At 37.6% G+C, this 13,571-nt stretch overlaps 1 protein-coding gene across 3 annotated transcripts in view; it reads left to right on the plus strand.

Moving 5' to 3' along the window:
* The window catches only part of kmt2ba (lysine (K)-specific methyltransferase 2Ba), a 31,310-nt gene that overhangs the window by 5,317 nt on the left and 12,422 nt on the right, over positions 1 to 13,571 (plus strand). Inside the window, exons 2-20 of one of the 3 annotated variants that reach the window (XM_084130549.1) lie at positions 150 to 216; positions 817 to 2,268; positions 2,559 to 2,746; positions 4,257 to 4,364; positions 4,446 to 4,602; positions 5,609 to 5,819; positions 5,953 to 6,005; positions 6,344 to 6,598; positions 8,558 to 8,652; positions 9,641 to 10,021; positions 10,945 to 11,058; positions 11,218 to 11,364; positions 11,552 to 11,644; positions 11,761 to 11,878; positions 12,150 to 12,263; positions 12,345 to 12,532; positions 12,659 to 12,757; positions 13,039 to 13,149; positions 13,305 to 13,381. In XM_084130549.1, coding sequence (XP_083986675.1) covers positions 150 to 216; positions 817 to 2,268; positions 2,559 to 2,746; positions 4,257 to 4,364; positions 4,446 to 4,602; positions 5,609 to 5,819; positions 5,953 to 6,005; positions 6,344 to 6,598; positions 8,558 to 8,652; positions 9,641 to 10,021; positions 10,945 to 11,058; positions 11,218 to 11,364; positions 11,552 to 11,644; positions 11,761 to 11,878; positions 12,150 to 12,263; positions 12,345 to 12,532; positions 12,659 to 12,757; positions 13,039 to 13,149; positions 13,305 to 13,381 — 4,028 coding nt within the window. The remainder of the gene's footprint in view (positions 1 to 149; positions 217 to 816; positions 2,269 to 2,558; positions 2,747 to 4,256; positions 4,365 to 4,445; positions 4,603 to 5,608; positions 5,820 to 5,952; positions 6,006 to 6,343; positions 6,599 to 8,557; positions 8,653 to 9,640; positions 10,022 to 10,944; positions 11,059 to 11,217; positions 11,365 to 11,551; positions 11,645 to 11,760; positions 11,879 to 12,149; positions 12,264 to 12,344; positions 12,533 to 12,658; positions 12,758 to 13,038; positions 13,150 to 13,304; positions 13,382 to 13,571) is intronic. The other 2 variants (XM_084130550.1, XM_084130551.1) reach the window with 2 other exon arrangements.

Raw genomic sequence — 13,571 nt, forward strand, 5'->3', positions numbered from 1 at the left:
ACTGTTATCAATCAATCCATCAGGGATTCTGTAGTGCTGAATGGTCTATTCCTACAGATAATATTTGAAATGAATTTGATGCTAAATGATTAAAAATATAAAACTACATGTAGTTTTGTGGTGATATTTTATCCATCTGTCTTTCTCAGGAAGGAGACTTCACAGGCTTTAAAGTGGACGGTCAGTCGTCCTTGCGTTCAGGACGAGGTTCATCCAGTGAGTGTTTCAGCTGTTTTTTATGTCTAATCAATTTGATGTTAACTCTAACATTAGTTTGGGCTTCGCTTTTACACATGCTAGATTTTATATTAAACATTGTCATTCAGACCAAAATTGATCTACTAAAGAAAAGTGTTTATCTAATATTTTTTGTTTCCTATGTAATTTTTCTGAGCTATGTATTTAACATGGTGTCTCTTTAAGAGAATAGGATGTGAATGTTTAGAGGATGTATTATTTAAGCCTGTAGGGGGCATAACTTCCTGTTTGATCATATAAAGTTTTCATGTTACTATGATTGCTGAAGCTTTTATCATGGTATACGGTATTATCACGATATTGAAATAAGTTGCAAAAAAAAAAAGCTTTACATATTTTTACATTTGGATTACCTATGCTCATTTTAAGTATATCTTGAATTGAAATTAATCTTATCTTCTAAAATATAATTGAATAATAAATAAATATTCAATAAAATACTTTCTACACAAAGGGTGTATAATGTTAATATTGAAATTGTGCCTGTATTTCTAGTTTTTTTTTTTTAATTTATTTTTATGGATGATAAAATGTTGATTTTTTTTTTTCTTGCATTAGATATAAAATCATCATTATTGGACAAACCTAACTTGAAAGGCAGAAGGTTATCCAGAACTGACCAAAAATCTGTGAGGCCCAAATTGGTTATTAAAATGGCAGCCAAAAAGATGACCAAAAAAGAAACGACACAAGCAAAAAGGCCATCTGTGGATGAAGATGGACATCTGAAACAGGGCAGCTCAAGTAAGAGAAATGGCAGGGTACTCAGAAACCAGAAAGAGGGACCATTGGCCTCCTTGCAGACTGAAAATGGGGTGGATGGGGCGTGTGAAGAGGAGGAGATCACTGGAAGGTCACAGAGACGTGGTTCCAGTGCAGCACAAAGCCGGAGGAGGCAGGATAAATTAGTGTGGACTTTAACACTGGTTAAAGGTAAAGAGCGAGCCTCCAGAGTAAAAGACACCAAAGGCCAAAGAGCTTCAGCAGAATATTCTAAGACCCACAGGAACAGGACAAAAAAAATGGCTGGTAGTGATCAGGCAGGTGCTGTATCCGCAAAACCAATGGGCAAACAGAGAGGGGGCAGAAGGACAGAAGCAGATGAGGAGCCTCTTGAATCACTTGGCGGAGGTGCAGGAGCATCTTTAAGTGACAGTTCATTAAGTTCTTCCAAAAATAAGCCTTTTGTAAGGCGACGAAAGAGTATATTTGGCCGTCGAAGTTTACTGCAAAAGGAAGTGCCCAGCAAAGTACCTGAAAGTCGAGGGCAGACCTCTAACATGCCTAGAAAGAGACAGCGACTTGTTTGCGCAGAGACAGGCTCTACACATGTGCTGCAACGGGTGGAGGAACAGGAACAGCCACTTGGAGAGATGGAGAGGTCCAAATCTGAAGTCCAAGCTGAACAACCTAAACACTCTGCCAGACCAATTGTTAGCGCTCGTTCTTCCCGCGTCATCAAGATCCCAAAGAGGTTCATGGATGATGAGCGCATGTCTGCTCTCCCAGAACGAGGTTCCCCAAAGAAACCAGCTCTTTCTGAAATCCCAATGGATCTCGGCAAACCGAACATAGATCTCCAAACCCTCAATTCCGCAAGCAGGCTGAAGACCGCACAAGAACCGCTGATCCCAAACAATGATGAAAAAAGTGTTTCAGAAAAGGGGCAATCTCAAGGAGTCAAGCCTGTTTTGAGCTCCTCAAGGCCTTCTGGGGGTCCTCGTGGCAGGGGTGGGAGACCCGGCCAATCCACGGACCAGTATAAGATATACTGGAAGTTGAAGAAGCTCACAGCATGTCTGGCAAAACGAAGGATGCAGCGAACTGCCAGTTCGAGCTCCAGGCTAGCAGAGGAAGGTGCTGAGGGAGGGACCCATGATATGCAGGAAAGGAAGTCTGATCTCAAATTGCAGGACATGTATTCTCCAGGGGTGGTGCCAAAAGTAACTATACGTGTTGGGGAACATTCGGATCAGACGTCTTTGGCAGAAGGACCTGCTAAGGAGAACGGTAGGGTTTTTGCTGTCAAGTATTATGCCACACATAATAATAATAATAATAATATTAAACCTTATTTGTATACCAAGGTGCTTATAAAAACTACATTATAGTTAGCACCAAATAATTTACATGAAAACAAGTAATACCATAATTAATATAAAATATTAAAGATGACACCCACTTTGTAATGCTAATACAATTAGTGTACATAAAATGTTTTTTTTCCAGCTTTCCAAGTGTGTTGGTCTGTTCTTTTGTTCTCCCATTAACCTTGAGGCAAAATTCCTTTATTCCTTCAGTAGAGACTTCTAACCTTGAGGGAACCACTGAAACAAGTGCACAAAATACCCAGATGATGTTGGAGCAAGGCGGTTACACCCACAGAATGAGTCTTTCGGGTGCCAATAAGAGGATGTTCCACCTGCTGAAGAGAGCCAGAGTCCAACTGATTAAAATCGACCAGCAGAAACAGCTCAAATCAGCTCAGGTCAGAATGTTTAACAATTTTATGACAGCAAAAAGTGCTGTTACATTTTTATAAGGCACTGTATCTGACAAGTTCTGACTATTCATAAGCTGGGTAAACGCAATGTGTTCATTTTCGAAGAATCACTTGGAGGGTTCACTGTACACACAATCGTTCAAAAGTTTTTCTTTTTTTTTCTAAAGAAATGTATACTTTTTTTCAACAGACACATTAAATTGATGAAAAGTGACAGTAAAGACATGTTTAATGTTACAATAGATTTCTATTTCAATTAATGTTACTATTAATCTATTAATGTTCTATTTATCAAAGAGTCCTGAATTTTTCCCCCCACAAATATCAAGCAGCACAATTGTTTTCAACATTGATGATAATCAGCATATTAGAATGATTTCTGAAGGATCATGACGCTGTGTAAATGTGCGCTTTTATGCGCTTGTCTTCTTATTGGATAAATTTGTCCGCCTCAATTGAGCACATACGTTTTTTAGAATTTATACGCATATTGGCGTTTCCACCCAGCCTTTTTAAATGCAATATGCCAAAAATGTGCATTAAAAAAAGGCAGATTGAAACATAGCTGCTGAACGTTTTTTAATAGCAGGAATAAATAACATTTTAAAATGTATTAAAACAGAAAAGTTATTTTAAATTGTAATATTTCACAACAATGCCGTTTTTACAATATTTTACTGTAAATGCACCAAAATGGTGACCTTGGTGACCAAAAGAGAATTCTTTAAAAAAAAACATCAAAAAATTTGGCCCCAAAACTTTTGAATGGTAGAGTATTAATATTTTTTTGTCACCTTTGGAGACCTTAGTGTGAACTATGGAAGCTTGTTTCCGCCACAGAATAAAACATTTTAAAAGATAATTGCAACTTTTTTTCTCGCAATTGCGACTTTATATCACGCAATTCTGACTTTATAATATGCAATTGGGAGATATAAAGTCAGAATTGCATGATATAAAGTCGCAATTGCGTGTTAAAAAAAGTCAGAATTGTGAGATATAAACTATTCTGAGGTAAAAAAAAAAAAGTCTGTCTTTTTTTTCCTTAGAATTGGACTTTATATCTCACAATTGTGAGTTTATATTTCAATTCTGAGAAAAAATTTCAGAATTGCGAGATATAAACTCACAATTATGTTATAAAGTCAGAATTGCGTGATATAAAATCAGAATTGCGTGATATAAAGTCGCAATTGCGAGAAAAAAGTCAGAATTCTGACTTTATAACACGCAATTGCGACTTTATTTTACACAATTCTGACTTTATATCTCACAATTCTGAGAAATAAAGTCAGAATTGCGAGATGTAAACTCGCAATTGTGAGATAAAAAGTCGCAATTATCTTTTAAAATGTTTTATTCTGTGGCGGAAACAAGCTTCCATAGTGAACAATGTTTTTTAGTGGCAAATGATATTTTGATAAAACAATATACAAGTCTGTAATATCTTTTAAAACTGTGTAATTATACAAACAGTGATGTTTATGCTCTGCAGCTTCTGTCTGGCTCTGTGAGAGTAAGAGATGGATCAGCCACAGGCATGAAGAGAGGAAGAAAGCGGGGCAAGAGAGTAGTCCCAGCTAACCCAGAGGGGGCTCCACAAGTATGTTTCACTGAAAAATATCGCCTTGCAGATTTTTCATCGGATTGTGAGTTTAACGCTGTGCTTTTTTTAACTCTGTAGGAGCAAGTGATCGGTGGTCCACGGATAAAGCATGTGTGTCGAGCAGCAGCGGTTGCACTGGGACAGCCACGTGCCATGGTTCCCGATGACATTCCCAGGCTCAGCGCCCTTCCTCTGCATGAGAGAGAGGGGATCACTGCTTCACCTGCCGAAGAGGGTACACACCTCTACTTTGCTCATTCTGTCCACATCCGTTATAAGTGACATTTGCTAATAATCATGGAGATAAATGGGCTCTTTTGGCCTGTAAATTGTGTATTATGTCATGTTAGTTGCAGTGTAATTGTAATACAAGTTCAGCTCGTAATTTGTGGGCTTGAATGCATAAAATGTATGATTTCCTTTAAGGCTTTGTAAACAAGTTGTATAAAATGTAGAATGATTTTAAATATGATTAATATAATAATGAAATGTAAATATAGGTATTCTATAATAAATATTCTAAAATATATAAATATTTATTTTAGATTTAATGTACAGTTCCTAAAAGTATCTCTCTAGTTGGACTACTTTTCATTTACTTTATTATTTTTGAAACCCAGCCCACCAAGATATTAGAATGTTTATTATTATTTTTTATTAATTTAATTTAGTATAAGTACGTGTCATAATAGTGTAGTTTTACATTAAACTCTTTTTTTAGCTCTGTTTAGCTGAATATTCTCATCCTTTCTGGATATGGGAACATGTAATGGCTAGAAGTTTTGTAATTACGTGAATGTGAAAATAAAATGATCCTAGAGTGTGTTGCATTCATAATGCACAACATATGCAAAGTGAGTCGTGAATTGTATTCAAAACACCACATGAGATGGCCTGAGGTCATTTGAAAAACTCACATAATGCACTACTGCACAAAAAAAAAAAAAAAAAACATAAAAATAGAAACACAAAAATTTTCATTATGGTATTTCTTTATTTGTTTAAAATGCTCGTATTTGAATGCTAATATGTGATTGCAATTTAAAGTGCTCTATCATTGCAATTTCTGAAATAATTGTAATGCCTACTTGTGGCAGCAGTTCACCATTATATCTAGGTGGTGTTCCCTTCATTTCTTAGCAAACCAAACCTTGACATTCCCAAAATGCCCTTATTCTTATGTTAGATGCTTTCTTTTGCCTCTGTCTCCCTCTTCCACCGGCCCCTTCTGGCTCTTCAAGATGTTGCATCTCACTCAGAACCAGAGAGTGAAGAATCTGTTGAGCCAAAGCCGACATTTAGACGCAAGTATGAAAGCACTGCTTTTGGCTATCGGCTAAAGCGCTGCTTGCGCTGCAAGGGCTGCAATCGGCTGGAGGACTGCGGGAGCTGCGTGTTCTGTCTGGACAAGCCCAAATTTGGAGGACCCAACAAGAAACGGCAGAGCTGTGTGTAAGTGTCCAAATAGTGTTAATTACAAGGTATTACTTGGCAGCAAGCCTTTCCCGGGGTTTAAAGAAGTCATATCATACATTTCTTCTTTTTTGATCCTATTTGTGGACTTGTTTTTGTAATTTTTCAACAGCTTAAAGAAGTGTTCGCTGATTGAGCAGAACAAAACGAGACGATTTAACAAAGGTACTCTACTTGCCTCTTTAAAATTGAAATCCTTTTTAATGGCCTGGTATTTACAGTCAATTGCCACTTGCCAATGCAAATATAGTAATAACTAATAAAATGTACGTGTTTCAAATATTACAGTTAAAAATACTGGTACTCTACAACTTTAGCAGACAAAGTTGGCATTAAAGCTCTGGGCTGTGTTTCCCAAAAGCATTGTGAGCTGGGTTCATCGTAGAGACCATTGGTGGCAATGGTTCTATGATCTACTTGGACTTTTTGGGAAACTCAGCCCTGGCCTGTTGGTTATTCGTACAGATTTGATCATTTTATTTGACCACCTCTCTTTGGCGCAGTCCAGATGAAGCGGCGGCGGCGGCCATCAGCGGCCTCTGGCATGAACAGCAGCGAAGAAGAAAACGAGGAGGAAGGGGGAGATGATGGAGGAGGAGGACAAGCCCAGTTCAGCCCCACCAGGAGGCAGCCCAGACGACAGGTCACTCCTCGGTCCTACAGAAAAATGCTGGGGTACGACGACTCTGACACAGAGACACAGAGTGTCAGCTCAGAGAAGACAAAGGCCAGCGGGACCCAAAAGACTCAATCGAGTGGTATGAGTTTCATGTCAACCCTTACGCCAATATACACAGGAACAGCTCTTTGTTTGTCTTAAGAGCAGTAGCGTAGCCACGTTTCCTGATGAAAAAATGAATTGTTGATATGTTCCTCTTATTGATAGATTGACCAGTGCTGTGCGATAAAATGCAACACTGTTTTCAAACGTATTGGTTTGATTAACATGTTGTGCATAGCTTACGCTTTCATTTTCTTTGCGTGTGAAAGTTCATTAGCATGCCGTGAAAATGGCGGATGCACAAAGTTCAATATTGCGCTTTTTCAAGAAATCACGGAAAGATGAGCGAGAAGTTGCTACATTTAGTTGTCGACCGATATTGTTTTTTGATAGCCGATGCCGATATCTCACAGAGCAGGGTGGCCGATATGTAAAATAAAGAATTTATATTTATTTTAATTAATATTTAATTAATTCGAGATCAATAATAATAAGAATTTTTTTTAAAATAAACATGCTTGTACTTTAGATGGCAACTTCTTGATTCTGCAATCCTATTACAGTATTTTTCAGAAATAAAGTAAACACTGTAACAGGTCGTTCAGTAATCTGGTAAGTTTGTGCACAGTGATCATATTTTTTAAAAAAAAGACAAGGTAATACAAATTTTTCATACAGCACACAGTGAAATTGGTTACAGCATGTCGGTTGTACAGCATAACACATTGGTTATAGCACAGCGTATTTTAAAATCAAGGATTTAAAGTTTGTTGATCACGTCTCCAGTTAAGCTGAACAGCTGGATCAATTTTTCACACGGACAGACCGTCACGCGCAGAGTAACGCGATCATGCAGGCTAAAAATGCACACTTCAGAAGATCTCACAGCTGGATTCCATTAGATCTGCAAGGTTTGTGAAAATAAATGTTTATTAGATATTCAGAGTCATTTTAATGATATAAATGCGTATTTACTTAATCTTGACGGAAAATGAGAAAGTATTATAGTGTTTGCATTTCTGTTTCTGTGTACCATTTACCATAACAGTTCTATCTAATAACGTATTAGATATGACTGTTAAACAGAGACCATGTGAGTGCTGTTATCAGGAGCTGCAAGTCTCAGGCGTTCTCATCGCTGCCCGTCAAAATAAAAGTCCTGCTTCTAACACATCAAGCCAATCAGAAAAACTCATCGGCCGATGCCAATATTTTAAAAATGCCTCGCCGATATATATCGGTCGAAAACTAATCTGTATCTGAACCTACTTCACCTTTCCACGAGACAGTGGGTGAAGCAGCACCTGAGACTTCCACGACAAGGACACAAATCGGCACAATGCCAAATGATTTTGTCTCATTATAACAGCGAAAACACCTTATGTCAGCTATGGTCATATAGATAAGAGTAAGACATCATTGGAAACTGTAAAGGGTCTATTTTTATCTGTGTACACTCACAGTAAAAACAAAACATTGCACTTTTGTAAAATAAAGAAAAGCAGGATGCGCTGTCTGCCGTCTCGGTTTCCTTTCCCTGAAGTTGTGCGTGTCACAAAAATGAACCGAAACTCAGCATATAGGCTACTACTTGTTTTTTTGTTTTTTCTTTCGATTTGTTAATCTGTATTTAAATGAAATATATTTAATTTATATTTATTCCTTTTATATACGTATACGTATATATTCTGTTTTTCTCCTTGAACTGAAGCGTTGCATGTGCGTGATGTGACGATGTATGAATCTTAATGATCTGTTGTTTATGCTGCTATTTGCACATGTAAAACTGAACACAATTTTTTGGTATTTTTAATGACTCATAGACACTTATCCATTCTAATTTAATTCTAATAATTCAGGGGGAAAAACCCAAAATTAACATCCCTAGCCTATATATATTGTGGCCCCCTCATTTTAAGATGGGACCCCCCCCAAAATAAAATTCTGTGAAACCAGTGTCTCTGAGACTTAACCAATACTTTGAACTTCTTTCCAGACATGGCTACCTCTGTAACTGCTCCAGAAGAAGCAACAAAGCAGAAAAGGCAAGGGCTTTACAGAGCATTTTGGGCCCAACGCAGAATTGATAAGGTACAGTAACTCATTGTCATTTTGATGATCCCAAAATGGATAATCTGACGATTAATCGACCTGGGCTTAGTCTCCCAAAAACATTGTAATCCTAAGTAGATCGTAAAACCACTGCCACCCAATGGTCTCTACAATAAACTTAGCTCACAAGAATTTTTTTTTTTTACTTTTACTTTTTTCTTTTAAACTTAATTTCTTCATTTTCACATGTTAAACCATCTAGTTTAAAAAACATTTTGGTGCATCTAGATTTTATTTTATTGGTTGGCACATTGCATTCCCAAATGCACGTTATAAGTGACTTAAACTCAGATGCGGAGATGTGTTTGTGTGGAGCAAAATTTACTGAACCACGCATATATTTATTTAATTAAATCACAGCCTTTGCCATTTTCATAATCACACTTAGCCATATTGCGATTTTGGTTTTGTTTAGATTAACCTCTGAAATAAAATGTTATCCTCTTTAACTCTGTCTAATTGAATGCATTTGGGAATTATCTTATGTCTTTCTCTCTTTAAAATAAAACTGCTCTTGCCCTTTTCTTGGATGCAGTTTTTCCTGTCTCTCCACAGCTACAGCATAACAGCGTGTCCTAACCAAGTGTTACATGACAAGATTCTGCCATCAAGTCATTTTTCTGCCCTTGCCTTCTCAACGAGATAAATTAAAACCCAAACGTGTGACAAAAATGTATTTTTGCATATTGCTTTTTGTGGTTGATTCTTGTTATACAAAAGAATAACCAGTTATAATGTTCTGCCTGGTTAGGACACTGTTGGACTAGTAGTACTCTTTCCTTTGTTCCAAACATCTACATCTGATGGTGATGGAAATGGTTGCTTTCCTCTGTTTCCTCTCATGCTCTCTTTGGTGACAGTCCTCCTCCCGCCCAGTTTTTATCGATTCCTTTTCCTGCTTGTATCCACTATACGCTGGTCCCCTCGTATTCCCCCAATTCTCTTGGTGTTTTTGACATTTACACAGGAGCCACTTAAACCATCTTCATCATCATCATCATCATCATCATCGGACCCTCCAGCACCACCCCACCATCCCTTCACCCCCACAGGAAGTCCCTCCCTCAAGCCTGAGCGCAAGCTGCTGTTGCGGCTGGAAAGGCTACCGGCCAGTGTTGTGCAAGCGGCCTTGTTGGGCGTAGCAATCCCGGACACCACAAAGTCACAGAAAGTGATGTGCGAGGTGGTGGAAGAGGAGCACGCTTTTTTTCATTGCTCCTCTCTTACTCATTCTCAGAGTTCGGCGGAGCAAACGCCTTCTAGTGTCCTGACTCCGCTGGCCAATGGCTGCACCCAGAGAGGCAAGTTGTCACAGCGGACGATGAACAAGATTCGCGTGGACTTCAAGGTCAGAGCTGAGATTTCTATGATTTTTATATGAAACTAAAAGCTCTGTTTTTTGGGGGTGTTTTAGATAAATATTTATAAAAAAATTGATTCAAAAATTGATTCAAAACACCAAAAATAATAAGTTTTAAACAACGTTTTATAAACACACACCCACACACTCATGTCTGGTTCGCTATCTTTATATATATATATATGCATATATATATATATTAAATCTGTTTTTGTTGTATGTACCTTTTACATTTTTTTTTAATTATGGCCAAAAATAAAATCCTAATGGTAAATAATAATATTTGTAAATTACGTACAATTTAAATTGTTACATTTTTAGTTTTGGTGTGATATTTAAAGTCATAGGGTTAAAGTCATCATGAAATCAAAATTGACCCTATTTGCTTTTATTAGCGCACATTTACTAGTCGTGTGGTGAACAATTCATTCGTGCAAGATAATACACCGAAAAAAATGTGTTTGTCGTGGTAATCTTTAATCAAAATCAGAAAATTTGCTTCTGCTCTGGAATGGCGTTCCTTCTCTGATGATGTCAGTTTGATGGCTTGGGTTGAATAACTTTAATCACTCCCCTCAAACCGTCAGTCTGCTTTGAGCGAGGAATGGAGAGGAGGTGCGCTAAAGTAAAACCCTGCCCTCTATTCAATATTCCGTTTCACTTGGAAATGCGTCACAACACTGAAGTAAAGTCGGTTGCAACTTCTGGCTCACGTGGACTTGAAACCAGAAATGTTCTTGACGTTTTTTGTGACAATAACCCCTTTTTCCCCACTTCATTTATTTAATAATAAAAAAAAGCTGTTAAGAGGTCTGTTTTTAAGTCTGTTTTTAATACCCAAAAGTGGATCTCAAACGTTTTTATTTTGCTGCCTCTTTAATTTATTAACATTTTAATGTTAATTTATGCAGGAGGACTGTAACATCCAGAATGTGTGGTTGATGGGAGGATTAAGTATTCTCACTTCAGTTCCCATCATGCCCCAGTCTGTGTGTCTGCTCTGTGCCAGCAAAGGCCAACATGATGTAAGATCCAGCTTTCAATACATCACTAAATACCACAGAATCATCATCCATATTCCTTCAATCATAACTCAGTAGTACTACAGCAAAATTTCATTATTTGCAGAAGAATCTATCTATTGGCCCTTATCTAATTTTGAGTTTGATTGATCTTTTTTCCAGATGATCTACTGTCAGATGTGCTGTGAGCCTTTTCACCGTTTCTGCCTGTCACCAGACGACTGCCCAAAGGAGGAGAACAAGGAGAACTGGTGCTGCAGACGCTGCAAGTTCTGCCATGTTTGTGGCCGCAAGAGCAAGCAAACAAAGGTGCATTACACTTTTAATTTAGTACTAATACAGAATAGTCATGAAGGTATTACTTTTCTAATTAATCAGACCTATAGTTTTCACATTGCAGAAGAGAAAAATATTGTAAACGTACATCAAAGGAGCCATGCAAGTACATATATTTGACAACAAATCAAATAATCATATTCTGTTCTTCCTCATTCAGCCAGTTTTGCAGTGCAAGAGATGCATGTACTGCTACCATCCATCCTGTTTAGGACCCACATATCCCAAATCTGTAAAAATGAACACCTCTTGGGTGAGTTATCTCCCTAAAATCATCATTCTAATTTTCACCTAGTTTGACAGACATTGCGTTTGAATTATTCATACAGTGATAAGGCCATCAGTGAAGTCTGCTTTGTTTCTTTGCAGATTTGTATGCTGTGTATCAGGTGTAAGAGCTGTGGTGTGACTCCTGGGAAGTCCTCGGACTTGTCCTGGAACAGTGAGCTGGACCTCTGCCCTGACTGTAGCAAACTCCATAGCAAAGGTTTGACAATGCAAACGTCTAGTCAGATACTAGTTCAGTCTGAAATGTTAAGGTTCTGCACCTTTAATTGATTTTTTTTATTATATTAATTAAATAATGTGATTTCATTGCTTATTTTTATTTAATTGTATTAATTCAGTTAACTGAATAATAATATTACTTGTATATAACATTACATTTTAATAGAAACAAATTTGTTTGTTTAACTCATGGTTTTGTGTGATTATGTCTAAGAATTTAGCATTGTAATTTGTTGATTGTGTGTTCACAGGGAACTTCTGCACTGTCTGTCTGAAGTGCTTTGAGGAACATGAGTTTGACAGCAGCATGATGCAGTGTGCCCGATGTGCACACTGGGTCCATCCCAAATGTGAGGGGCTCACAGGTAAGATCCATTTTCAGTGCCTTGCTGATCACACACACTGTACTCTGTCCTGTATTTCCTTCCTGTGTTTTTCATCTTCAGACGATCTGTATGAGATCCTTTGTCGTCTACGGGGGAAGAGCCTGGTGTTTTCCTGTGCTCCCTGCAGTAAGAGATTCCGCAGCGGCTGGCAGGACGTCGTGCAGGTCGTTTTGAGGAACGGTCTAGAGAAGATCATGGATGGATTGAGGAGCTCTCTGAACATGTGTCACCTCCTTGTATGTGCGCAGGTGAGGTTTGAGCAGTCTGTGTACTGAGAATATGTCCCCTTTAAGTTTTAGTTTGAATGATTTATCTGTTCACCCTCCTGTAGTGTCTAGGTAAATCAGATGTGTTTTATATGTGTATCTGAACAGTGTGAGGCCTGTCCAGATTTTGAGGTTGTAAAGAAACAGTCAGGCTGTTGTTTACATCCTATAGAGAAGAAGCTGGAGAATGACCTGTACACTTCACTGGTGAGATCTTTTATACATGTGAAACAAGTTGACAACATAAATAGGTTTTTCAAGAACAACTGTGTTTCTATTTCTATTGTCTACTAACTTTCTATATCCTTAATAATCCAATACTATGTATAATTTACATTCAGTCTAAATCTTTCCTATGCATTTGCAGAAGAACCATTGAATTAGTCAGTCTATCAATATTTTTACGTTGGAAATCACAGTTTAGAGATTCGGTATCAGTTAAATAGGTATAAAACATTAACTAAATGCTGTTTACTCTGTCCTTTCAGAAAGCATTTCATGAGGATGTGGTGATGGTGTTGGTGGAAAGGCTGAGAAAAGAAGAATATCTTCCAGTGGAGCAAAAGCCCACAAGCCAAGCCAAGTTGTATTACATAAAGGTAATGTTTTTTCTTTCTTTCTGTAGGTCTACAATAGCTGCCGGTGTTCAGTTCAGCTGTTATTGGATATTTTAAAGCAATGCATATTTTATGAGTGATATTTGCAGACTGTAGTTCATTTTGGTGCATATTTTGTCTTTGTTTTGTTTTTGCAGCTAGTAGAACAAGTATTTAGCTGGTTCAACAGTCAGGACCCCAAAACATGGAACCCTCGTATGCAAGAATTTCCACGGTATGAACTTCATTTTTCTTATTTTTAAAGCAATAAAGTATTCCGGGTTAAACAACTTGTTGCTCTGTAGACTGTCGATTACCATCGAAAATAACTTTGAGTCACCATTCAGATTGTAACCAACAAAAAAGAGTTAATAAGACAGTTGTTCTGTTGGGTTTACAAACTGAAATGTTAAGCTTGTATTTTT

This window comes from Abramis brama (assembly GCF_963993115.1).
Source record: "Abramis brama genome assembly, chromosome: 12".
NCBI classification, from domain to species: domain Eukaryota; kingdom Metazoa; phylum Chordata; class Actinopteri; order Cypriniformes; family Leuciscidae; genus Abramis; species Abramis brama.